The sequence below is a fragment of the Pteropus medius genome, unplaced genomic scaffold (genome assembly GCF_902729225.1).
Source record: "Pteropus medius unplaced genomic scaffold, Ma_sr-lr_union100, whole genome shotgun sequence".
In the NCBI taxonomy this organism is placed as follows: domain Eukaryota; kingdom Metazoa; phylum Chordata; class Mammalia; order Chiroptera; family Pteropodidae; genus Pteropus; species Pteropus medius.
The window spans coordinates 17,532-45,185 of NW_024352293.1; the positions used below are offsets into that span (position 1 = coordinate 17,532).

The 27,654-nt window shown below is 47.5% G+C and overlaps 1 protein-coding gene across 3 annotated transcripts in view; it reads right to left on the reverse strand.

Annotated features, from left to right (window-relative positions):
• Nucleotides 1-561: 561 nt before the first annotated feature.
• LOC120589468 (UL16-binding protein 6-like) overlaps nt 562-27,654 on the reverse strand; it is a 28,257-nt gene continuing 1,164 nt past the window's right edge. Inside the window, exons 2-8 of one of the 3 annotated variants that reach the window (XM_039846997.1) lie at nt 23,518-23,701; nt 19,862-20,523; nt 15,716-15,949; nt 15,187-15,462; nt 4,719-4,970; nt 4,302-4,372; nt 562-3,480 (exon numbers count right to left, since the gene is read on the reverse strand). In XM_039846997.1, coding sequence (XP_039702931.1) covers nt 3,367-3,480; nt 4,302-4,372; nt 4,719-4,970; nt 15,187-15,462; nt 15,716-15,949; nt 19,862-19,928 — 1,014 coding nt within the window. In that variant the 5' untranslated portion in view covers nt 19,929-20,523; nt 23,518-23,701 and the 3' untranslated portion in view covers nt 562-3,366. Of the gene's footprint in view, nt 3,481-4,301; nt 4,373-4,718; nt 4,971-15,186; nt 15,463-15,715; nt 15,950-16,067; nt 16,235-19,861; nt 20,524-23,517; nt 23,702-27,654 lie in introns of those variants that run through there. The other 2 variants (XM_039846996.1, XM_039846998.1) reach the window with 2 other exon arrangements.

Here is a 27,654-nt window from a genome sequence, read left to right on the forward strand (position 1 = left end):
AACCGAGGCCAGCTGCCTCCAGTGTGAGTCTAGGCACTGCTCAGCAAGGAGCACCTGACTCACTGAGGATATACCTGAATGTGGCATGGGTGGGGCCGTGAGTTGGTGAATCCTCTGGGCTGAGCGACCTCTGTTATCCAGTTCGATGACATCACGGCAGCGTTCTGCCCATGCACTGGGAGGGGGAGGGCTCAACAGGGAACAATGGATACTGCAGGCATTTCTGTACAGAGTGAGTCTCCCCTTGGCCCTCACTCTGACAATATCTCCCTGTAAGTCCCTGGTGCCCTCTGCATGCAACCGAATTGGCACCGGTGCTCAGAGCAAGCAGGTGCATCGCTGCGAAAATCCGCTCGTGGATGCGGCCCCTTTAAGAGGCGTCTGCTGTAGCCTCTGTCTCACTCAGCCACTGGAGACCGGGCAGCCCCGCGTCCTCACCCCGTCCTACCTTCTGCCGTTGCAGTGTTCTTTCTTGGATTTCTCCCTATTTGTATGGCTTGTTCATCAATATCCCAGGCGATTTTTCCTTGCTACTGCTCTTTGTTTCCATCACGGTTTTGATTTGGTCGCCAGAGGGATGAACAGAGCCTCTGTCTTCTACGTCATTTTTTTTTCATCTGAGAACAAAGAATTTTTTAAAAGCAAAGAGCGCCAGCACGATCTATGGGATTCCGTCAAAAGGACAAATATTAAGTAATCAGGATTCCAGAAGAAGAGAGAAGGGAGCAGAAAATTTCTTTAAAGATGTAATAGCTCAGAACTTCTCAAACCTAGGGACAGAACTGGACATCAAAATACAAGCAGCTAATAGATCACCATGTTATTTCAATACAAAAAGATCCTCTTCGAAACACATTACAAGCTATTTTGTCCATGTTTTTGAGACTGGAACTAACACTCAGATTGCCATGTTGTAGGATGAGCATATTGTCCACTGTACCAGATATTGTGAAATTATATTTCACAGGGTTGATTCAATTCATACTCGTACCAACCATGCAAAAGAATTCCTGCTATTTCATTTCCTGTTCAATGATTAGGTTGATATAATTGAAAATATTTGACAATTTCATGGGCGCGTAAGGGTATCTCTTGTATTTTTCATTTGCATTATCTTGATTATTTGTGAGATTGTCGTTCTTTTGAATAGGGTATTATCCATCCATGAACTCACATCCTTCATCCTGTATCTTTGGAGAACATGACAGGTTCTAATTTATTTATAGGAGCTCTTTATAAATTCTGGATATTGATCCTTTCTCATAGGGGACTAAACAACTTTGACAAGTATAGATGTTTACGCTTCTGCTGTAAAGACTTGCTTATCACTGAAGGAGGTGAGTTGGGGGAGGGGTACAAGAAAGTCACTGCTGAAATAGAGTATGCTCGGTAAAATCAGGAAAATCCTCATTCTTTAAGATCCATATGATTTTTTTAATAGTTATCAGGACAAGGTTTGAGAATGAAATGGACATCTTGCCGGTTAATTTAAGAGCGATTCTGAAATTCTGTTTCCATAGCAATCTAGCAGAATCTCTAGTTCACTCCACTATAGGGAGGAATAATGATCGCCAAAAATTCTGTGGGTTACAGAACAAAATACCTACGTAATTACTCTTTATACCATAGAGATATAAATTTAAATAGAATCACATATTGAAAAAGTCTTAAAAGTAACAATCATAAATATCATTTTGTCCTTTTAAAAGACAGTGAGATTTGACCAGGATATGGAAAGAATCCCTGAGGTTCTGAGGTCTCACGCAATGTTTTACTGTCAATATCATTTGCAAGAACAAAATCCTGATGCAAAGATGTATCTCATTTTCCACAGCTGAAGAAGATGGAAAACATTCTTTGTTGAGACTGCTTGTTCAAGTAGTTAGAAGGTTAAATTCAGGAATTACAACCATTGGCACCAAGAAAAAATGAAAACAAATGTTAAAAACATGTGCAGAGTTGACTTATCACCAAATGGAATAAAGGACATAACATTGCATCTACTGTATCATCATGATCTTCTAGAGTTCTCTGCATTTGATGGATAGCACCGCCTGGCAGTCAACAGATGGACAACAAGAAATGGAATGGCAGCCAAGCAGAAGGACAAGAGTTGAACAAAACCACACTCTCAGGAGCTTCTGAGCAGCATCTTCCACCATCAGAAAAAAAAAGTGTGTTTGTCCCAGTGGCTGAGGAAATCCCAGGTCAGTAAGCCTGAGAATACCAACCCTAATCACTTCCCATCTCAGAGCCCTACCCTCAGTGGAAGTCCTATATTTCCCCTGAATCCTCACCACACCCTGGGTCCTGCAGCTTGTACCAATGTCTTTCCTTCTTTACCACATGATAGAGACAGCCACGGGTCTCACTAAAGACTGGTAGGGCACAGGACGCAATGCACGAATGAACTGGTCAGCTTCCTCTACTGAAGTTCTGATTCAAAAGCACCCCTGGGGAGCCCTGTCCAAAGAGAGGGACCTCCAGCCTGGTTCCTCTGCACTGGGGAGGGTTGCAGGCTACGATCCTTCTTCCCCTCCTCTCTCATGCTCTCCTCACCCTGTAACAGGACACAAGCTCTGAGTGTGACACTCTCCATCCTGCCCCATCCATTCCTGGTCGAGCTCAGATGTCAGCATCCAACTCCACAGCAGTTCTGCCGCACCTGTCTCCCACGTCACCCCTGCTCAAGGCAGGGGCCTCTCAACGGTTCAATCTCTAGAGTCTGCAGGAGGCCACCTGCCAGATTGGCTGCACCGGACTCAACCAGGAATCCCAGGGGGCCTCCTTCTCACCTCATCCTGCACAGTCCCTACTGCTTTCCTTCTGCCACCCCTAAACCAAATTCTATGGAAATGCAGCCCTAAATTCCAGCCTTTTGAGTTGGGTCTGCAAGGCTTTCCACCCTCCTTCCTGGGATTAGACCCAGGCTTCTCTTCTCTCAGTTCCCTGGATGAGTCCCCTTCCCCTGGACACATCACATGGAGCCACCATGCTGCTCTCACCCGAATGTGAATACCACCCATGTCGTGTGTGCCTGCTGTCCCCATACCACACACACTGGACCCAAACAGACTCTCCCAAACACAGAATCTGAGTCAGGACTGAAATGGCTAAAGGCCTTAAGCCTTGGTGAGGGCCCATCCCCCTTCCCACTGGCATTGACAGTGAGGAGATATCAGAAATCAGGGCTGAGCTTGTCCACGTTATGTCCTCAGGAGATATAAAGTCTTTAGACCTGGTCTCATTTGCACGATGAGAAGGTTCAGCAAGGGGGCAGGTGTTGGTCTGGGAATTCACCGTTTCTTGTCCTCACTCCAGGCCATCTGCCCCTCACTTCCCACTCTATTCTGCCTTTGGTACCAGTTACTGCAAAGGACTCAGCCTGAGATGCCAATTATCCAGCAGGTGAGGATCACAGGGAGGGTCCAGACGATGGGCATGATGGCCGTTGCCTTGGATTGGACATGGCTGGTGGGGCTGCAATGGAAACACAAGAGTGAAAACTGTCATCCATCCCCCCAGATGGAGGAAATATCTCCCCAGCTCCTGATGCCCCTGATAATTCTAAAATGCAGACAGTTTCATCCCCTCTACTTGTGGCAGCCACTGGGATAGGCCCTGGGGTTGGAACAAAGAAAGGACGTGGTCCCTGTACACTTGGGGCTTACACAGCTAAGGGGAAAAGCAAGAGTCACTCCTGCTGTGACAGAAGAAGTGACACATGAGGAAAGTGGTAGAGAAGTCCTCTCAAGAGTTGACCTTTCAGGTGGTATTGAAGGACTTCCAGAAACAGACCAGATGAGATGAAAAAGAAAAGCGATGTTAAGAAGAGGGAATAAAAAACAAAAAAGAAGAAGAAGAGGGAATGGTACAAAGAAAAGGACTAGAAACAGAATGCTGCCCTCATGTTTGGGGTCGGCAAGAAATCCACGGGGAGTGGTCCGAAAGCCTGTGCAGTGGGGAGGAGATGTAGGAGGTGAGGAGGGAAAGGAAGGATGGTAGGACACGCCTGTGGCCATTATTCTCCCAAGGAGAACTCACTGTGGATGGATCAATGATGACACACACACACACACACACCACCACCCACACACACACAAACACATGCACACACACACACACACACAAGACACACACACACCACAGTGGGGTAGGTCAATGTCATTTCGAAAGACCTACAACTTTATCGTCTCTGCTCAATTATCTGCTGTGCTCAGCACATTATCCTGGGGACTCCAAATTTGCTTATGCCACCTGTCACACATTTCAGCTGAGCTCCAAACAAGGAAACTGCTCACATACATGTCACTGTCCAATGTCTCATTTAACAGTATGCCTTCAGGATACAACACCGTCCAGTTTCTGTTCCCTGAGTCAAAGAGAAGAGAATTATGTCCATCGAAGTCAAACTCCCAGGATCCGCTGGCGCGTCCATTGGCTTCCGAATGACACATCGTCCTGCCCTGCAGGGTGAGAGGGTCTGCACCCTCCACCCCACCCACAGGAAAGAGGACAACCTCTGGTCTCTACAGAGCCTTTGCCCCCCCCCCCGCGGTAGCCAGCCCTTTGCTTCCTTCTTATCTCCTGGTCCTGCTGTGCTCTGTTTCTGACCTGGCTGCAGGGCCACCTGGGCGGGACCAAATTATAATATTTACAAAAACAGAATTGTCCTCTAACCCTGCAACAACTGTTCTACCTGGGCCTGTCAAACTTACCACAGGTTGTAATAATGTCAAGCAATTTCTTTTTGAGCCCTTCCATCAGGTCTTCCAGAGTTTCTGTTTGTTTCTCCCAGGCCTTTGTGTCATTCATCTTCATCCCCAGAGGACCGAAGGGTTTCACCTTTTGACTACCACAGTCATAATGAAAAGATATGTTTCCATTGACCTGGCCTTGAATGTCACACCATGGTTTTCCAGAACTGGGCTTAGGAGTAACGGTGAAGTTATAGCAAACAAAAGGATAATCTATAAAGGAAAAATAAAGCTGACAGTTAAGGTTAGACAAAAACAGCCCATAGGCACTGCTCTCCAAATCTGTGACCGTAACAGAATCTCTGTAGTGCCTGGGCTAGCAGAGCAGGACCGACCCTGCCTAGCCCCTGCCTTTACCAGTGAAAGGCTAGTGACCCACCCCTGCTTGAAAAGCACCAGAAAATCTCTGCTTGGTTAGAAACCACACATCCACAGATATGTCCCCGTGTCCAGCAGGCCAATATCTAGCATCAGTTAACCCATAACCAATGCAGGGATGTGCCAGGCCAGCTAAGGGAGGAAAAGTCTAGAAAACCCAGAGGAGTGTCAGAAACTAGCCGGGGCCCTACAGAAAGATGTCAGAGTTTGCAGAGGGCTGCTCCCGAGGAAGCTGGATGATGATTAGTGGGGGGCGGGGGGTTGTTGAGGGGTTGGGGGTGTTGGTGAGGAGAGAACCCAACGTTGGAGAAGAGAGAGTTGACATTATGGGTTGTGAGCTTTAGCACAGCCGTGGAGATGGTGCTAACCTTCTACGAAATGGGTTTTGGGAGTTTGGGGAAAGGGAGGGCTACAGTGCATGAAATAGAAAAATCAGAAATTTTCAAGGCACGTAGTACGGAGTATGATTAAAAAGCTCTATGAAACCATACGTCAGAACAACCATAAAATGTCCACCCACTGAGCTCCAGGGGAAGGTCCGCAGGACTCTGTGTTCATCAAAAATATGAAGAATGCACGGTGATGATGGGGTTCAAGTCAGGCCACCCCAAAACATGCTACCTTGGTATATTATTTCCAATTAAAGTTGCTGTAGAAACAGCAGTGGAAGGAGTACTCTCTGATATACCTTTGTCCCCCCGAACGCAGGAAATAAATCTCCCATGTGAAAGGTGCCCTCCCCGCACCAGGAGGTACAGAGACATCCTGACACCAGAGCTGGGGAATCCAGGGCCCAGGAGGCTGTATGAACAAGCCTGGCCACTTCCTTACTCATTTACCACCTCGAGCCCAATCTCTTATTCCTGTCAGTTCTTCAATTTTATTGTTTGTCTAAAAGGTATAAAAACTGACTCCTTTTGTCTCTTCAGAGAGGCTCATATGTCTGTGAGCTCCCGAATGTACTAAATTAAAATTTCCTTTCTCCTGTTACTCTGTCTCATGTTAATTATTAGACCAGTCAGAAGAACCTAGAAGGGGAGAAGAAAAATTGTTTCTCCCTAACACCATCGTCAGGAAGCTTGGTGGTGGCTGTCTCTCACAGCCGGGCTCAGCAGTAGGAGATGGTGTTCCAGAAATGGGCTCCCAGTACTAAAGGGGATGAAAAATCCAGAAATAATACATTTGAGGTACAGGCGCTCACATGTCATAAGTAGAGACTGTGCAATTATTGAAATGATCAGAAATGGCAATGGCAGCCTAGGGCCTGGCCCACAGAGAGCTGATCCTTTGGCTCATAGAACACAGTGATCCTAGAGGCAAAGTGGACGGACAGCCAACCCACAGACTGCTGGATTTAAAGAATAAAACCAAACAAAGATAAAACACAAAGATGGATGACTAAAAGGCTAAAAGCTGCCTCCCAACAAGGAGACCGGATCCTTTGCTCCGTTTCCAGAACTGAGCCACTTCTCAGACCTGGAGCCCAGTATTAGAAGGAGAGGCCAGGTTCCAACGAGGAGGGACGTTTCAAGGTGACAGCAAGTTCAATGATTCCTGCCAGCCTTCCCCAGAGAGCCACGTGCCATTGATGCGGGAAAGGGCGCACGGGGAGCAGAAATCACCCAGACGTTCACCTGGGACCTAGTGTGGGACGGCATCATCCCCAGAGATCGGAAGCATCACCGTGGGCCCCTGGTACTGAAGTGGTACCTAATAAGCAGACACCTGCCCCAGGGCCTGCTCACAGCACTGTCATTTGGATCTGGACATTTCACATTCCCCGGATTTGTAACAGAAACACTAAATCTTTGTAGTTATTGAATTACTTGCAGGCTGAGGCCTACCAGAGTAGGCAAATTTAATTTCGATCTTCTCAAACTGTTGTTTCTTTTCTCTAAATAGAATGTTAAAATGGTATCTTCTCCTGGATGAAATGACCCGGATGAGTTTCAACCTTAAAATGTCTCTGAAGACGCAGGGGTGTGATCCCTGTCCTACCTCTATTTAATTGCCAGCCGTGTCCAAACACTTGCTGTAAATGGGTATATATTAAATATTTCAGGCTTGGCGAGGCACAGGTCTCTGTTGCGATGACTCAGCCCTGCTGCTGTGGCACGAAGGCCGTGTACACAATACATGGATGGAGAAAGGAGGCTGGACCTTGTTCTTGGGCCACAAGACCCAGCAGCCCCGCGGTACGAGAGGTACCTGTAGTCGGACTAGGTGCTATGGGGACTTCGTGGCATTTCTACTGGAGAATCACATCACAGACCCCTAGTGCTAGGAGGCAAGGCCCTGCCACTTGGAACAGGGACATCCACGCCATTTATAGAGGCTCCTCGTAAAGCACTGGGGCCTATAGATTGAGGCCTCTTGTTATGGGCTATCCCAGTGCCCATCACGAGTGTCATTAGGTCAGACAGGTCCAGTGGTCATGAGATAGAAGTGATTCTTTGGGTACTGGAATGAGCAGGGGCACAGGGAACAAATAAGATACAGAATCAGTTGGCTCAGACCAGACACCAAAAATGTTGCAGCAGCAAGACCCTCAGCTCACACCTATGGTTTCATGCAGTGTTTGTCTAGGCCCCTTTGGATTAAGGAATGCAGTCTAGAGAAAGAAGGGGTAGTGGCATACGCCCGTGGGACACACATCTCATTCAATTAACCCAGAAGCCACAGACAGGATAAGGCATGTTTCTGTGTTTCAACACATAGTGGAGGCTCCTGGGGTGATGATTCTCTAGGGTACAGGGCACCCATGTCTAGACACCATAAATACTTTAAATCTGGGCTCAGCAAACCAGGACAGTGGCCAGATCTGGTCCCCCATGCATTTGTGTGCTGTCTTTGGCTGCTTTTGAACTAGAAGGTGGAGGTGAGCAGTGCATCAGACAGAAACTAAGTGGCCTGTGAAAATCGCAACATTCGCTCTCTGTGCTTTATAGAAAATGCAAGCAGACACCTGCCTACATATAATACATGGTGCTGCCCCGTAAGCAGGTAGAGAATATGGGTTTAACAGGGACGGTTCAACATACGCAAATCGATTAGTGTGACACACCACATAAGCAAATTAAAAAATAAGAATCATATGACCATATCAATTGATGCAGAAAAAGCCTTCAACAACATACAGCATCCATTTATGATCAAAACACTTAACAAAATCAGTATGAAGGAAAGTACTTTAACATAATAAAGGCCATCTATGAAAAACACTCAGCCAACATTATACCTAATGCTGAAAAACTAAAAACCTTCCAAGATCAGGAACAAGGCAAGGCTGTCCACTATCGCCACTGTTATTCAGTATAACATTGGAGGTCCTAACGAGTGCAATCGGACAAGAGAAAGATATAAAAGGCATCCAAATAGAAAACGAAGAAGTCAAAATGTCGCTATTTACAGATGACATGATTCTCTACACAGACAACCCTAAAAACTCCACAAGAACACCATTAGAAACAATAAGCAAACACAATAAAGTTTCTGGTTACAAAATCAATGTTCAAAAATCTATAGCATGCCTATACTCTAACAACGAAGTATCAGTAAAAGAGTGAAAAAATAATTCCTTTTGCAATTGCAACAAAAATAAAATACCTAGGAATAAATTTAATGAAACAAGTGATGGACCTACATAATGAAAACTACAAGACCTTATTAAAAGAAATCAAAGCAGATACAAAGAAATGGAAAGATATTCCATGTTCTTAGATTGGAAGAATCAACATAGTTAAAATGACCATATTACCTAAAGCATTATACAGATTTAATGCAATCTCTACCAAAATCCCAGCGGCATTTTTAAAGAAATAGAACAAAAAATCATCAGATTCTAATGGAAGCACAAAAGACCCCGAACTGCCAAAGCCATCCTGAGAAAAAAGAATGAGGCTAAAGCAATCACTCTGCCCGACTTCAAATTATATTACAAAGTGACAGTAATCAAAACAGCATGGTATTGGCAGAAAAACAGACACACGGACCAGTGGAACGGAATTGAGAGTCCAGAAGTAAACCCATATATATGGGCAAATAATTATTAACAAAAAAGCAAAAAACATACAGTAGAGAAAGGAAAGCTTCTTCAAAAAATGATGCTGAGAAAACTGGAAAGCCACCTGCAAAAGAATGAAACTAGACTGTTGTCTATCGCCACACACCAAAATTAATTCTAAATGGATTAAGGACCTGAAATAAGACCTGAAACAATAAAATACATAGAAGAAAACATAGGAACGAAACTCAAGGACCTTGGACTTAAAGAGAATTTTATGAATTTGACCTCAAAAGTAAGGGGAGTAAAAGTAAAAATAAATGAATGGGACTACATCAAACAAAAAGGCTTCTGCTCAGTCAAAGAAACTGTCAACAAGGTGAAGAGATAACCATCCGAATGGGAAAATATATTTGCAAGCAACGCCTCCGATAAGGGCCTTAAATCCAAACTATACAAAGAACTCATACAACTCAATAACCAAAAAAAAACAACAATCCAATCAAAAAATGAGCAGAGGATCTGAACAGACACTTCTCCCCAGAGGACATACAAATGGCCAACAAACATGAAAAGATGCTCAACATCGCTAGCTATTAGAGAAATTCAAATCAAAACCACAATGAGATACCATCTCATACCTCTTAGAATGGCTATAATCAACAGGACAAGTAACAACAAATGCTGGAGAGGATGTGAAGTAAAAGGACCCCTCATACACTGCCGGTGGGACTGCAAATTGATACAGCTACTATGGAAAACAGTGTGGAGGTTTCTCAAAAAACTAAGATTGATCTACTATATGATCCGGCAATCTCTCTACTGGGTATTTACCTCAAAGACTTAAAAACTCATATCCATAAAGATATTTGCACACCAATGCCACGGAAGTAACCGAAGTGTCCTATGATAGATGATTGGCTAAAGAAGCTGTGGTACATATATACAATGGAATATTAGTCATAAGAAGAGATGAAATACAGCTGTTTGTGACAACAAGGATGGAATTCGAGATAATCGTGCTATGCAAAATAAGCCAGATAGAAAAAGTTGAAAACCATATGATATCACTTATATGTATGATATAAACCTAAAAGCTACAAAGGAACAGGACAAACAAACAGAGACTCATGGACATAAACTATAGATTAGTGGTTACCAGAGGGTAGGGGGCGGGGGAGGAGAGGGGTGGTAGACTGGATAAAAGGGGTCAAATATAGGGGGGTAGGGGGTTGGTGAAGTGAGTAAAGGAGTCAAATATATGGTAGCTGAAGGAACCTAGACTTTGGGTATTAAACACACAATAGAATATACAAATGTAAAATTATAATGTATACCTGAAAATTATATAATTGTATTAACCAATGTTATCGCAATTAACTTAATTTTAAAAATAAATAAATAAAACAAGCGAAACAATATTTGATTACATATAAATTATGTTTATGATAAATCATGTGTATATATATATATATATGTATGTACGGTTTAAACATTTTTGATCTGGAAGACTGGTGGTTTCAGTTTTGATAGTTTAGATAATTTTGCCTGAAGCAGGAAGAAATAGAAATCTATTAACTACCCTGAAAACTACATTCTACTTTAGTAGGATATCCTATTGTTCACTTTTTGCTGTGACACAAAACACTGGAATAAACAACCAAATGCCTACATGCTTTCTGGTCCATGTTCATCAGCCTGGAACGAACACTGGGACTTCGTGGAGCAGGACGAACCCTCGCCCCCTGTCGAGACACGGTGGATCAGATGTGAGAGCAGTGACTCCATCCGTGCTCCTGCTAACGATGAAGAGAACTGGTGCTCCACTTCCTGTCCTCGCTTCTTACAGAGATACTGATATTTTCTCAAGGTCACAGGTGTGTCCGCAGGTCCCCTTGCTGTTGCTTGATCTGGATGATTTGGGAAACGTTCACTCTTTTCACAGGCTTAGTCGCCATCTGTGGACAGCACAAAGCATTTGCCCAAATTTAGGAGAATTAGCGCCTTATCCTTACTTGTTTGTAGGAGTTCATTATATATTTTGATACGGATGTTTGGCCCATTGGGGAATAATACAACTTTTAGGAGTCGTGATGTGTCTGCTGTGAAGACCAAATTCTAAATGAAGCAGGTGAGTCTGGCGGGGGCTCACAGTAAAGCTGCTGCTGGGGGTGTGGGAACAGGGCAAAGTCAGAAAGATTCTCATTGCCTAAGAGCCAGAATATCGGTTTGCATCCAAGTATCAGGATAATGTTTGAGACCAACACATGATGCATGTTAACTTAAGAGTGGTCCACAAATTCTCTTTTTCCACAGGAAACCTTGTAGAATCACTGGTACTATTTACTCTACCACATGGAGAAATAGTGAAAAGCCATAAATTCTCTACTGGATTATAAAACAAAACTCCAAGTCATTAAGTTTCTTAGACTATACAGGTGTTTATTTAAACATTATAGGGTAATAAGTTACTAAAAACACATTAAAAATGTAATTTTGTTCTGCATAAATGTAATGAGTTTGTTTAAGAGGACACAAGAAGAATTCCTGAGGTTTCGTATTTTTTGGGCAATGTAATTTATAAGAGCACATCATGATGCAGAAATGTATCTGATTTTCCAGAATCAAGGGAGAAGATGGAAAATGTTTTCTTCCCAAGGTTCCTTATTCAAGCAATTAAAGTTTCACTGTAGGAATTTCATTCTTGAGCACCAAGAGAAAGTGGCTTAATATGTTTAAAAAAAAAATGCACCGCATAAGACAATCAGCAAATGCAACAAAGTACATGAGATGTTACATCGACTGTATCATCCTGATTTGATGATGGCCTATAAATGAACTTCGGGTCATCGAAGACAGCCAATCACAAATCAGAATCACTGAGAGAGACGCAGGAGACTGGGCTTCCTGTCTGCGTCGCCGGCCTGCAGGAAAGAACAAGCGTTGGTCCCAGTGGCTGAGGAAATCCTGGGTCAGTTCCCTGGGGCTACTGCACACAGTCACTCCCCACTTTGGGCTCTGCCCTCACGAAGGTCACGTATTTCGCTGCACCTGCCACCTCTGCCCTGGGACCAGCGGCCTCTACCCACCTCCTCCCCACTTAGGCACCTAAAGAGTCAGCCCCAGGCCCTGCTACAGACCTTTTCGGCTCAGGACTAAAGCTAGTAGTGAATCAATCTGCTCCCTTCACTCAGGCCTTGATTCTTCCAGTGATGGATGGGAGAGCCTAAAGGACAAGGTGGGAGATCTGATAGGTAAGGGGCCAGCATCCTGACACCTCTAGCCTGGGGTGATTCTTCTCACCCGGCTTCTTAGCTGGCAGCACACGTAGCTGTCACTATGCCGATCCCACCCTGCCCCATCCATTCCTGGTCCAGCTCAGCTGTGAGCATCAAGAGCAGCTCAGCTCAACCTGTCTCCCTACTCATCTCTGCTCAAGGCAGAGCCTCTCAGTGGATCTCTCTCTCCAGTCTGCTGGAAGCAGGCTGTCACGTGATTTGTACCTGTGCTCAGCCAGGGATACCAAGTGTTCAATGAGAACTGGCCTCCTTCTAACTCTCATGTCCATTCCCTACTGTTTACCTTCTATCTTACATCCTGTCCATGACTCTGCTTTCTGTGGGAACACGGCCCTAACTCCAGGCTTTTGAGTTGGGTCTGCAAGGCCTTCCACCCCCCATCCTGGGATTAGACCCAGGCCTCTCTTCTCTTAGTTTCCTGGACGAGTCGCCTTCCCCTGGACACATCACATGGAGCCACTATGCAGCTCTTACCTGAATCTGAATACCGTCCATGCTGTGTGTGCCTCCTGTTCCCACACCACACACACTGGACCCAAACAGACTCTCCAGACACAGAATCTGAGTCAGGACTGAAATGGCTAAAGGCCGTAAGCCTTGCTGTGGGCCCCTCCCCCTTCCTATTGGCATTGACAGTGAGGAGATATCAGAAATCTGGGCTGAGCTTGTCCACGTTATGCCGTCACAGGATGTGACGTATCTTTGGCGTGGTCTCATTTCCACGATGAGAAGGTTCAGCAGGGGTTTAGGTGTTGGGCAGAAAATTCATCTTTCCCTGTTCTCACTCCAGGCCATTACCTCTCCACTTCCCCCTAAATTCTGTCTCAGTACCTGTTACTGCAAAGGACTCAGCCTGTGATTCCAAACATAATCAAGCAGGTGGGGACCACAAGGAGAGTCCAAATGGTGGATGTGACGGTCGTGGCCTTGGAATGGGCTGTGGCTGGGGCCGTGGTTGGTGGGTCTGCGATGGAAACACAAGAGTGACCGCCATTATCCATCCCCCCAACCTAAGGAGATGCCTCCCCGCTCCCGCTGCCCAGCTAAGCCTACGATGCACATAGTGCCTCGTCTGCAAATGGCCGCTGCTGGGACAGGTCCTGAGGTAGACAGAAAGAGAAGGGATATGTCCTGTCCTCCAGGGGCTCCCACAGCTAATGGGGGAAGCAAGGGTCCCAGTGTAACCAATCGCTGCTGCCATGACGGAAGAGGAGGTGACACGTGACGAGGCAGGTAGAGAAGTCCTCTCAGGAGCTGACGTTGGGAGTGGTTCGAAGAACCTCCAGAAGTAGACCAAGTGAGACCAAGAAAAAGAAAAGTGATGCTAAGAAGAAGGAACGTCACAAAAAAACACTTCTGGAAGCAGAATGCGGCCCTCCTGTTTGGGACCGTGAAATCCACGGGGAGTGGTGCAAAGGCCTGGACAGTGACACAGAGGTGGAGGACGTGAGGAGGGAGAGGAAGGGTGACAGAACACGGCTGTGGCCAGTACGGTCTCAGGAACTCACCGCAGATGGAAAACTTCTTCAAACCACACACACACATGCGCAAACGCACTCACACACGTGTAAATTAACGTCGCCTCAAAAGAACCCCCACTTTGTCGCCATCCTCTCAGCTACCTCTTGTCTCTGCCGGGTTCTTCTGAACCAAGACGTTAAGCCACTTGCTGCAGTCTGCACACCACACACACTGGGCCCACACAGACTCTCCCAAACACAGAATCTGAGTCAGGGCTGAAATGGCTAAAGGCCGTGAGCCTTGCGGGGGACCCTCTCCCATCCCACAGTGAGGAGATATCAGAACCCAGGGCTGCCCTTGTCCAAGTGATGCCCTCAGGCGACATGAAGTCTTTATGTCTGGTCTCACTTGCATAATGAGAAGGTTCAGCGAGGGGGCAGGTGTTGGGCTGGGAATTCACTGTTCCCGGGCCTCACTCCAGGCCATCTGCCCCTCACTTCTCACTCAATTCTGCCCTCAGTACCTGTTTCTTTAGACTATGAATTACAATAAAGGTTATCCCGAAAATTGAGGTGATGTTCATGTTCTTGGATTGGTCTGTGGCAGGAGCCCTGGTTGGTGGTTCTGTGGTTGGTACTGAGGTCACTGGGGCTGCAATGGAAACACGAAAGTGACAGCCTTGTCCAGTCCCCTGATCTGAGGACGTGTCTCCTCAGCTCTGCTGCCCCCGCTAATCCTAAAACACAGACGATTTCTGTCCCTCTGCGTGTGGCGGCTGCTGGGACACATGCTGGGGTTGGAACAGAGAAAGGAGGTGGTCCCTGTCCTCTTGGGCTCATGCAGCTAATGGGGGAAAGAAGGGATACAATATGACCCGTCACTCCTGCAGCGACAGAAGAGGAGGTGGTAGAAACGTCCTCTCAATGGTTGTCCTTTCACGTGCTATTGAGGATTCTAGGAATAGACCAGATGAGACGAAAAAGAAAAGCGATGTTAAGAAGAGGGAAAGGTCTGGAAAGAGAATGCTGCCCTCATGTTTGGGGCCAGCAAGAAATCCAGGGGGAGTGGTCCGAAGGCCTGTGCAGTGGGGACGAGATGTAGGAGGTGAGGAGGGGAAGGAAGGATGGTAGGACACGCCTGGCAAGCTATTCTCCAAGAAGAACTCACTGAGGGATGGGTCAATAGCGACACACACCGCGCCTGCCTTTGCAGCACTGCGCCGCTTTACTGCATATGGCGCACTGTGGGGTAGGTCAATGTCATGTCAAGAGACCTACTGCTCACTTACCTGTTGTGTTCGACTCTTCATCCTGGTGATTCCTCATTTCCTCAGGCCAACTATTACACATTTTAGGTGAGTTATTAAGAAGGAAACCAATCATATATTTGTCATTCTTCAATGCGTTGTTTAACTGCGCGCCTTCACGACTCAACTCTGTCCTGTTTTTGTTCTTCAAGTCAAATTGGAGAGCTTTATTTCCATTGATGTAGAAGTTCCAGGATCCGAAGGCGCGTCCATTGACGTCCGACTGACATGTCATCTCACCCTTTAGGGTGTGAGGATCTGCCTCCCAAAACACACAGGAAAGAGGTCAGCCCTGGGTCTTTACAGATGCTTTGTCCCCAGCTGGGAGCCAGCCCTCTGTACCCTCCTTTTTACCTGATCTTTCTCTGTCCTCTGTGTTTAGCTTGGCTGCTAGGACTCTTGGCTGGGACCAACTTCCAATATTTTCATAAGATCATAGCTCCCCATCCCTGCATCCTTTCTACTTCTGCCCTGGGCCGTTCAAACTTACGGCTGGTTGCAGAATACTTACATGTCATGTCGTCCAGTAATTTGGGGAATTCTTCCGTCAGGTATTTCAGAATTTCATCCTCTTCTTTACAGGTCTCTTTCTCTTTCCTCGTCATCGACAGTCTGTAACAATCACATTTGGCTCTCTGACTGCAGGTATACTGAAGAAATGTATTTCCACGGACCTGGCCTCCAAATTCACACCACGGGTTCCCATTCATAGTAATGGTGAAGTTATAGAAAACAGAGTGAGCATCTGTGAAGGAAAATGCAAGTGACAACTGGGGTTGGAACATGACAACAGGCACTTCTCCCCATCTCTGTGATAGCAAGAGATTCCCTCTGATGGCTGAGCTGGCAGAACGAGGACTCACCCTTCCCGGCCCCTCCATACTCCAGTGGAAAGCTAGCATCCCTCCCTTGCTTGAGGTGGACCAGGAGGCCTCTGCCTGGCAAGAAACCACACATATGTCCCCTCCATCCACCAGGCCAGTGTATAACATCGGCAGTCCATAAGCAATGCAGGGATGTACCAGGCTGGCTGAGGGAAGAAACGGTCTAGGTGCCGGGGGAGTGTCAAACAATGTCCAGAGCCCTACAGGGAGCTGGTAGAGAGTGTACTGGCTGCTTCCGAGAAAGCTGGATGACGGTGGGCGTGGGGTGAGAGACAGCCCAACACTTGAGAAGGGACAGCAGACAGTATGTGTCTCGGGATTTAGCACAGCCCTGGGAGATGGTGCTCACTACTACTAGAATGGAATCCAGAAAAGGGAATGGCTACATCGTCTGGGAGAGAAAAATCAGTCACTTCCAAGGCAGACACACAGGGAGGGATTAAAAGGCTCCACAAAATACAAATGGCAGAACACACAGAAGATGTCCACCGACTGAGCTCCATGGGTAGGTCCGCAGGACTCTGTGTTCATCAAACTTATGAAGAAAGCACAGTGATGATGGGGTTCAAGTTAGGACACCCTAAAGCATGTTACTGCGGTATATTATTTCCAATTGAAGTTACTGTAGAAACAGTAGTGGAAGGAGTACTCTCTGATATACCTTTGTCGCCCCGAACGCAGAAAATAAATCTCCCATGTGAAAGGTGCCCTCCAAGCACCAGGAGGTACAGAGACATCCTGACACCAGAGCTGGGGAATCCAGGGCCCAGGAGGCTGTATGAACAAGCCTGGCCACTTCCTTACTCATTTACCACCTCGAGCCCAATCCCTTATTCTTGTCAGTTCTTCAATTTTATTGTTTGTCTAAAAGGTATAAAAACTGAGTGCTTCTGTCTCTTCAGAGAGGCTCACTTTTCTGTGAGCTCCTGAATGTACCAAATTAAAATCTCCTTTCTCTTGTTACTCTGTCTCATGTTAATTATTAGACCAGTCAGAAGAACCTAGAAGAGGAGAAGAAAAATTGTTTCTCCCTAACACCATCGTCAGGAAGCTTGGTGGTGGCTGTCTCTCACAGCCGGGCTCAGCAGTAGGAGATGGTGTTCCAGAAATGGGCTCCCAGTACTAAAGAGGATGAAAAATCCAGAAATAATATTTTTCAGGTACAGGCACTCACGTGTCATAAGCAGGGACTATGCAATTATTGAAAAGATCAGAAATGGCAATGGCAGCCTAGGGCCTGGCCCACGGAGAGCTGATCCTTTGACTTATAGAACACAGTGATCCTAAAGGCAAAGTGGACAGACAGCCAACCCACAGACTGCTGGATTTAAAGAATAAAAGCAAACAAAGATAAAACACAAAGATGGATGACTAAAAGGCTAAAAGCTGCCTCCCAACAAGGAGACCGGATCCTTTGCTCCGTTTCCAGAACTGAGCCACTTCTCAGACCTGGAGCCCAGTATTAGAAGGAGAGGCCAGGTTCCAACGAGGAGGGACGTTTCAAGGTGACAGCAAGTTCAATGATTCCTGCGAGCCTTCCCCAGAGAGCCACGTGCCATTGATGCGGGAAAGTGCACACGGGGAGCAGAAACCACCCAGACGTTCACCTGGGACCTAGTGTGGGACGGCATCATCCCCAGAGATCGGAAGCATCACCGTGGGCCGCTGGTACTGAAGTGGTGCCTAATAAGTGGACCCCTGCCCCAGGGCCTGCTCACAGCACTGTCATTTGGATCTGGAACCAACACAGTGGACATTTCACATTCCTCGGATTTGTAACAGAAACACTAAATCTTTGTAGTTATCGAATTACTTGCAGGCCGAGGCCTACCAGAGTAGGCAAATTTAATTACGATCTTCTCAAACTGTCTTTTCTTTTCTCTAAATACAATGTTAAAATGGTATCTTCTCTGGAATGAAATGACCCGGGTGAGTTTCAACCTTAAAACGTCTCTGAAGACGCAGGGGTGTGATCCCTGTCCTACCTCTATTTAATTGCCAGCCGTGTCCAAACACTTGCTGTAAATGACTATATATTAAATATTTCCAACTTGGCGAGTCACAGGTCTCTGTTGCGATGACTCATCCCTGCTACTGTGGCAGAAGGCCGTATAGACAATACGTGGATGGAGAAAGGAGGCTGGACCTTGTTCTTGGGCCACAAGACCCAGCAGCCCCGGGGTACGAGAGGTACCTGTAGTCGGACTAGGTGCTATGGGGACTTCGTGGCATTTCTACTGGAGAATCACATCACAGACCCCTAGTGCTAGGAGGCAAGGCCCTGCCACTTGGAACAGGGACATCCACGCCATTTATAGAGGCTCTTTGTAAAGCACTGGGGCCTGTAGATTGAGGCCTCTGTAGATTATGGGCTATCCCAGTGCCCATCACAGGGGTCATTAGGTCAGAGAGGCCCAGTGATCATGAGATACAAGTGATTCTTTGGGCACTGAAATGAGCAGGGGCACAAGGAACAAAACAGATGCAGAAGCGGGTGGCCCTGATTCTGACACGAGAAAAGTTGCACCAGCACGACCCTCACCTCACACCTATGGCTTCATGCAGTGACTCACGATCCCGTTAGATCAAGGAATCCAGTCTAGAGAAAAGAGGAGGCAGTTTCCTGCACCTGTGGGACACACGTCCTCTCACATGCTCTGCACCCAGAAGCCACAGGCAGAAAAAGCCTATTTTTGGCTCTTCAAGACACCCAGCAAGCTCTCTGGGAGATGATTTCCCAGGGAAGGGGGCACTCGTATCTGGAACACCCTATATGCACTAATGTGGGGCCAGGAAACCAGGACAGTGACCAGATCTGGTTCCCCATTCATTCCTACGCTGTCCTTGGCTGCTTTTGCACTAGAAGCTGAAGGTGCGTGGTGCATCAGAGACAGGTACTAAGTGGCCTGCGAAGATCATAACACCCACTACATGCCCTTTGCTGCTGTGTCCTGAATGACCTCCTCCTCAGTAGGTGGAAAATGTGGGTTTGGACCGAAGAGTAGAGAAGAGTGACCTCCCTTCCCTGGGTTCTAGGGTCCTATTTGGAAACTGCTTCCTGTCCCTCTGACCGTGGACCTGACACTGCTGCGTGTCCTCAGCCAAGAGTCATAAAGTGCCACTAGGGGGAGGAAGTGACTAGGGTCTTCACACTCGGGAGCACTGGAGTTCTTGGATCCCCATAGAACTATGGAATAAGGTGGCAGGAGCTGTGGCGGGACAAGTGACACTAGAGCTTCACTGGGAAGGAAATGGGTGGTTTGCGGGCAGAGCTCGCTGAGAATTCAAGTGCGCAGGGTCAGTGGGGGGGAAAGTCCCGTGATGAAAGTAGGGACATAGGGTTGTTCTTGGGTCGCGATCCTGCAAAAGCCCCCTTGTCCTGACGCCCGGGGTCCCTGGGCTGCGGCTGCCGCCTCCCCAGAAGCGCCCGTGCACGGAAAGGGTGGGGGTGCTTCGGTAGAATGTGCTGCCGCTCCTCCTGCCCTCCCCTTTGCTCCTCCCCGCTTCCCAATTTGCCCAAATACACTTTTTCTCCATCTCAGTCGGTCTCTCGCCTGACTTCTTGCCTGGAGGGCGACAACCAGTCTCGGAGGTCGCCGAAGTGGAAAGGAGCCCGCAGAGATTGAGGAGGGGGCGGCCGCGCCACCCGATGGAAAGATTCGCCAACCCGGTGGGAAATCAATCCCTGTCCCTCGACTTGACGCCCCCGCCCCTGTCTGCGTCCCCATCCCCTCCTCCCCCGCCCCTCCACTGCCTGTTACATCCCAACTCACCGGGGCGCGCCCAGGAACAGACCCACAGCAGGAGCAGGAGCAGGAGAAGATTCAACTTTGGCGCCATGGCCACGAGCGGCCGGCAGGGCGACGACCGCGGCAGGGAGTTTTATCGGAGCGGAGAGCTGGGAAAGCGTCCGGGGTGTTTCCACCTTCCTCCCTCTTCTGGCAAAAGCGACTTGTGTGGAAAAGTATTCTTTGACTGGAGGTCGCTGCTAGAGGGAAAGGTGCGTGGCTGAGGCTGAAGTCTCAGCGCCTGACAAGTGCCGATTGACGATGGACACGCAGGCGCATCGAGGCGAAGCGATGCACGGTATTAGCCCTCGTCGTAGCGCTGCCCGATGCTGACTCAGAACTCCTCTTCAGACCTACTGGCCTCCTTGCTCTGCCCAGCTCTCCTGCGCGTCGCCTGCGAAGCACCCTTTTAAAGTCATGGGGCAGGACTGGGAAGAGTCATGGGGGCGTGTCTGGGAGGAGTCATGGGGCCGGGACTGAGGGCGTGATGAAACACCAAGCAGCTGTGATTTCGGTTTCCAGATCACAAGTCTCTTTGCCACTACTGGGCTCTGCTGTTGTAGCCACAAAGATGTTCCAGAGGCAGCTGGGACGGGGCAGACCCGGGGCCCTAGGGAAGACCTGGGACCCACGGGAGAACTCGAGCCCTGTGTTGAAAGAGAAGAATGTCCTTGGCAACAAAGAATTCAAATACATGACAAAGTTAGAGTCAAAAGGAAAGTTTTATTGAAGACAGTAACACTCCATAGACAGAGGGTGGTCTCCTCTCAGAGGCAAAGAGAGACTCAGAGAGACTCAGAGGGAAGAGACAATCCAGACAGATGAGGACAGCGGCAGAGACAGAGTGAGGCACTGAGGGGAGCCCCAGAGCGTTCAGTTTATAGATCATTCTTTAGTTCCTGTGAGTTAGAGTTTGAAGACTTTGTTTACCCGTTTGCCTTTGATTTGGACCAACTGTGAAGAAGGATGAGAGTGTGTAGCCTGAAAGACCAGATGGCAATTTCCAGCCTCTGATCCAAAGGTTCTGCATGGTTTTAGCCTCAGGGAATGATTTTATTTTGGGTAGGGAGCCACTTAAAGACTGTCTTTCTCCTGTTTTCCCTTCACTGTGTGGGAAATGGGTTGTGAGCAATCCCAGCAGAAATCTTTTCTTCTTGTGCAGATTTTCTCCTGGTCTGGCTATAGGGCCTGATCAGCTTCCTGCAGTCTCTGAATATAGGTTGACTTAACATTTTAGTTTTCTTGCCTTCTCCCTACATTACCCCCACACCCCCACACACCACTGCCTGGACAACAGGTCCCACCGCGGATTCCCCAGCCCCACCCCTCACTCAGTCCTGCTCCAAGCCTGCCACCACGCTGGGCTCAATGCCCACCCTAGGCTCTCACTAAACTCCTACCGACTCTCCTGGCTCACTGCTCCCCTAAGATGCCTCGACCCCCGTTGCACCAAGTCCTACCACAGGTACCAGAGTATGTGTCAATAAAAACTAATAGGTACTTAAATCCAAAAGTTCCAGGCGTAACTTCTGTAAAATCAAGCTCCCAGTGCTCTCCAGGTCTCTTTCCCCTGAGTCTCACTCCTTGTTCCGTGGAGGTCCTTCCTTAGTCTACTTGTGCATATACTGCACACCTATTAGCCACGTCCTTGGCTAAATTTTCAGTCCTGGAACATAATAATCCCTTTTCAATAGTTCAGTTAACTTGGTTCCTCCTAGATGGGTGGACTGGTGTGTTAAGTCTACTAAAGTCTTTCCCAAAGCCTGAGGAAGGAGCGATCTTCTATCAGGGAGCATTCTCCATCCTTGTTTTCCCTCTTTTTTTTTTCCAGTCTTTCACTTAATTCCAAGTCGAACAGGGTATACTCAGGCCTTTCTTCGAAGGCTGGGGGAAGCTTTAAAGGCAAGATGTCTCCGGGCCCCACTGGTTTTCTGGCAGCATCCTTTGCTATCTGATCTGCAAAGGAATTTCCTTGTGCCACCTCAGTCTCTGCATTTTGGTGTCCAGGACAATGAATTATGGCTACTCTTTTTGGTAGCCAAATGGCTTCTAACAGGGCTAAGATCTCTTCCCTATTTTTAATTTCTTTGCCTCCTGATGTTAAAAGTCCTCTTTCCTTATATAAAGCTCCATGTATGTGGGCAGTAGCAAAGGCATATCTACTGTCAGTATAGATGTTTACAGTTTTATCCTTTCCCCACCGTAAAGCTTGTGTTAAAGCTTTAAGTTCAGCCTTCTGTGCCGATGTCCCATGGCTTGGGGCCTGTGCCCATATCACATCCCTGACTGTTACTACGGCTGCCCCGGCATACCTTACTCCGTCGGATACAAAACTGCTTCCACTGGTAAATAATACCGCATCCGGATTAGGCCACGGCTCATCCTTCAAGTCTGGCCGTAGTCCAGTTACCTGCTCAAGGTGCTGAACACAGTGATGCAATGGAGCCTGCGGGTCATCATCCGGGAGCAGCGTGGCGGGGTTCTGGGCTGCAGTTTTCAAAAACTAGGTCTGTGGGGGGTTAAGCAACAGTACCTAGTACTGAGTAATCCGGGCATTGGAAATCCATCTTTCAGGAGGGCTGCACAGCATGGCTTCAACTGCATGTGGAGCCACAATTTCAATATTTTGGCCCAAGGTCAATTTTAAAGCGTCTTTGGTCAATATAGCAGTAGCAGCTAGTGCTCTCAGGCAACTAGACCATCCTCCAGCCACCAGATCTAGTCTCTTTGAGAGACTTGCCACTGGTCACTTAAATAGTGGCTTTTAATTTCTGGAGCAAATCTCTTCCGAGCAAAGGAAAGGGACATTCAGGCAGGTTAGAATGTGTGATGGTTCCCTTTCCCAAGTCAGTAATTCTCGCCTGTGTCCATGGATATGCCTTCCCTTTCCCAGTGGCTCCTTGAATTACAGTCTTTTCTTTGGACAATAGACCAGCAGTTTCTGTTAAAACTGAGTAAGTTGCACCAGTATCAGCTAAAAAGTTCACGGGTTTGCCCCTACTTGCAAAGTTACCTTGGGCTCTTGGGGGCTCATTAGATAAGAGCCCTGACGCCCCTATTCATCTTCCAAAAGAATGAGGGGCCTTTTTTCTTCTCACCTCCTGGTTGCTCCTTTTCAGAGCACTCATTCTTCCAATGTCCTTCCTTTTTGCAAATAGCACATTGGTCTCTTCCTAGCCTAGGTTTTCTATTTTGGCCTTCTTCGTTGCTAGGTCCCCCTCTATGGTTAGGGTTTTGTTTTTTTGTTTTTTTGTTTTTTTCAAGGAGGTCGGTTTCCTTGTTGTCCCACAAACATGACCTTTTGCACATCGTCCCTATTGTTAAAGACCTTCTGAGCTATTTCTAATAATTTGGATAAATTTTCTCCCTCAAAACCTTCCAATCTCTGTAACTTCTTTCTAATGTCAGGGGCCAACTGGCTATAACAAAGGCCAAATTAATGGCTCTTCTGTTGTTGGGGTCCTCCAGGTCAATAGGTGTGTATAAGCGGTAAGACTCTAATAGTCCTTCCAAGAATGCTGCAGGTGACTCGTCCTTACTCTGAATTACTTCATTTACCTTGGACAGATTTATTGGTCTACGTGCAGCAGCCTGGAGTCCCTGTAGCAGAAACTGGCGATACCTTAGGAGAGCCTCCTTACCTTGATCAGTATTTGGATCCCACTGGGGACGTTGAATCAGAAACACAGCCTGTAACCTGGTTAAGTCTGCTGTGGGCTGCCCATTTGGGTCTGTTGCTCCTCTAGCTGCCTCCCGTAAAATTCTTTCCTTTTCTTCAGTAGTGAATAAAGCCTGTAAAAGCTGCTGACAATCATCCCAAGTGGGCTGGTGGGTAAAGAAAATAGATTCCAGAAGGGAGGTTAATCCTTGTGGTTTTTCTGAGAAGGATGGCGTTTGCAATTTCCAATTATATAAATCACTAGTACTGAATGGCGAATATATGACAGTAGGTTCACCCCCACCTCCCGGAACCACCTTTAATGGGGCCTGAACAGAAGCCGGTTTGCCCCGGCCGGCGGGACAAAACAACGCGGGACGAGGAGGAACCTATGGAGGATGAAGGCGAGACAGGAGACACAAAGAGGCGGAGGCAAGACAGTATTCTGATCAAGCCTCAAACTTTATTTTTCAGCGGGGATATTTATACAGGACAAACAAAGGGAGGCGGGGCTAGCTGGCGGAAGACAAGCGCATTGGCTCTTGGATGGTCCGAGTAGGCGGTGCCACACGCCCATTGGGTCTAAGGGGATGGGGTGAGGGTTATTGACAGCCTAAGGGGTGTGTGCTTAGGGGGAGGAAGTGATGAAAGTTAAAGGAAGTAGGAAGTAGGAAGTAGGAAGTAGGGCTCCGCAATGTCTGAGGCAAGCAAAACACCCAGTCCTGCAACCAAGCCTCCGCGGCCCGAAGACCCGCGGCTCCCCACATCTCCTCCCTTTCTGTTTAAGAAAGGTGGGCCTTTACCGAGTGGGGGAACATTGACCTGGTTCCTCCCGTGGGCTATGTGGGCCCACTAGTAATGGCTCTTGGTACCTTTTGGGGAGGAGAGGCAGAGCCGTTAGAATTGATTTTTGGTACCAACCTCTATGCAAACCAGGTGTATTCACAGAGAAATACAGAGGGGGTCCTTTTTATTATGACCTTCCCTTGCAATAGCTTTGCTATTGCACCCATCTCGGTGCCCATACCCCTAAGGGTAGACATACCTCCGTACATTATGTCGTCCCCGTAGGGAAGGGGCCAGCATCAGTGTATGCATCATTACACACATCGAATCCTGCTTCAGACAATGCCAGGCGATGGTAATGAACCTGAAGGGGTTTTGCATAAAAACTTTCTATTTGGCTCTTAACAAACGTGGTAAGTTTGTGGAAAGCCCAAGGACCAAAAGATAGGACCAGAAGAAAGCCTACAAAAGGGCCTAAGATAGAGGGCAAGAGTGTGGTCAACCAAGGGGATGTGGCAAACCAATTAGCAAACCAGCTTTGTTCGGATTCTCTTTGTTTGCGGCGTTTCTCGAGGCCTTCTCTGACCTTACTCATGGAGTCTTTGATGACTCCAGAGTGATCCATATAGAAGCAACATTCTTCTTTTAGGGCAGCGCAGAGGCCTCCCTGTTGTAAAAGCAAAAGATCTAGGCCTCTGCGATTTTGGAGGACAACCTCTGCTAAGGAGGACAATGACTGTTGTAGGTGGGAGATGGCAATTTCGAGGCGCTCGAGATCTTCATCGATGGACATTCGAAGGTCTGAGTAGTACTTGTTGGAGAGAACGAGAGAGGTTATTCCCGTCCCTGCCCCTGCTGCGCCAACTCCCAAAAGGACCGCTAGGGTCACAGCCGTGATTGGTTCGCGTTTGGGTCTAAGGAGACTATAGTCATCTTTAGGGTCCCAAGCTTGTGCAAATTGAGCTTCATCATAATAAGTCAAGCGAGGGATAAGCTGTACAATCACGCAAAACTGAGTTGTATTGCTCTTTAGGTGGGTACTATATACACACGGGGTGAGTCCATCACTGCAGGCCCACCATGTATTGTTTGGGGAGATAATATATTGGTTATCATTAAGGCTATTGGTAGTTTGGGTGCATAGATGCTGATGTGCAACAAGAACCTTACCTAAGCAGGTTCCCTGTCCTGAAACAGATTGGAGAGTTAGTCTTGCCGACCCTTGTTGAGCCCAACGACATTGACTATGGTTGTTGGAAACAGTAAAATTACCTGAGACAGCAATGCCTTCATAAAAAGGAGGGCTGACACCATAACATAGCCAACAGGATTTTGTTAGGTTCGGGCTAGTGTGATTTAAAGTAAGGAAAGTGTGTTGAATAAGGTTAGTCAATGACTCCCTAGTAGATTTAGGATGGTTTGCAGGACCCTGAGGAATGGGAGGACTAACAGGAGTCTTTGGTGTAAGAGGCTTATTAACTAGTGTGGGAGGAGGTTTTTCAACGGGGGGTCCAAGTACTGGATTAGGGCCTATGGCCACAGTCAGGGCTGAGCCGATTTGTTGTCTAATTTGGATGATGCCCCCGTGATCTATCCCTGTCAAATATTGTCTGATACCAAAATATTTGCTGGTAAGCCAATTTTCTTTTTTACCTTGGTCTGTAAACTTAATCAGAAGTTGATTACATGGAGGGGTTTTCTGCGGGAAATGGCCTGGTTGGGGCGGTGGATTCCAAAAGCTACTCACATAGAATGAGCAATTATTTTGAAGCCTTGGATCTCTAACAATTTCAATGAGTGCATTGCTATCAGTAGCCTTCCAGGGGCCCTGAGTTTCGCATCCCCAAGAGGCACAATAGTAAGATTCCGTGCCTCCACACCTGTTGTATCTCTTACGGTCGCCCGATGAGGCTGGGCAAACATAAAACTGTACTTTTCCTTCCTGTGGAGGGCGCCATCCGCGCCCTGGCTGCATGGCCCTCATAAGGTCAAAGCCAATCTCTGGGAACCAAGTCCCTTGGGGTGCAATCTGGGTGGTGCTGTTAAGGATGCCCCCATCCCAGGCTGCGGTGACTGTCCAAGTTATGGTAAAGGGGATATGATTGTTGGCTTTAGCCATTATAATTACCCACAGAAAATTGAAACATGTTTTTTGTTGTTTTTCCTTCGTGAAATTTTCTTTAGCAAAATCTTTAAGAGCTGCCCCAATTGCCAGACCTATTGTATGGGAGGTCCCTATCCCAGAGCAAAGTTTAATGTAATCGGCAAGGGAGCCGTTAGATAAGTTCGGATAGTCGCCTGGCAAGTTGGGTTAGCATTTTCATAGGCCAAATGTTTAACAAAGGCACTATCAGTCTCATTTGAGCGTCTCCTACCAGACGCTCGGCGGCATCAGTTAGGCGGCTGACAAAATCACAATAGGGTTCATCCGCTCCTTGACGGATCTTCGCCAGGGAGGTAGTTGCCGCGCCTCTAGGAGGAAGACGCCGCCATGCCTTAAGGCCAGCGTTTTGAACCTGGGCCAAGAGGCCGGGTGGAAGGGCGGCTTGGACCTCATTGGTGTCATAAGGAGGGCGTCCGAGTAACTTATCTCGGGTCCAAGACCGGGACTCCCTATTTTCACTATTGCGTTGGGCAGTTTCTCGACAGTTTTCTACAAATTCTGTGCGCCAGAGGACATAGTCCCCGCCCGAAAGGGTAGCGCGAGCTAGGGTGAACCAATCATTAGGAGTTAACCAACGGTCACTGAGGCTCTCAAGAATAGCAAGTGTATAGGGGGCAGTAGGCCCATAGGTAGTAACTGCTGTTTTTAAGTCCTTGAAATGTTTAAAGTTTAAGCAGCGATATTTATGGCCGTGGGGGTTATTTGGTTGAGTATCCTCTGTGGGATCCTCTGGATCTATGTTAGGCCCAGGACCCCCTATGCCAGGTCCCTCACTAGGGTCATTGGGGTTTTCCTCCTCTTCATGGTCCTCTTGATCCTCCTCACTTTCTTGAGGGGGAGGGTTTTGACTACGTGTAACAGGAAAGGCGAGCAATTGGGGTTTTGTTTTAGGCCAAGGGGAATTGTTCTTAGCGGAAGGGAGTGGATTAAAAGAGGCGAGTTCAGCCTCAAGAGCACGAAGTTCCTTCATAAGTTTTAAATGTTCCCATTTTTGTTCTAAGATATCTTTTAAGGAGGAGACCTCCTGAGTTAAAGAGGCCTTCGCTTGTCGGAGGACAACTGGGTTAGGGTTGGGGTTTTGGTCTATTACCGGAGCGAGGAAGGAAGGCATCCGTATGAGGCCATTATATGGCGGGGGGGCTTTAAGGGTAACCGAGGGATCCCAAGAGT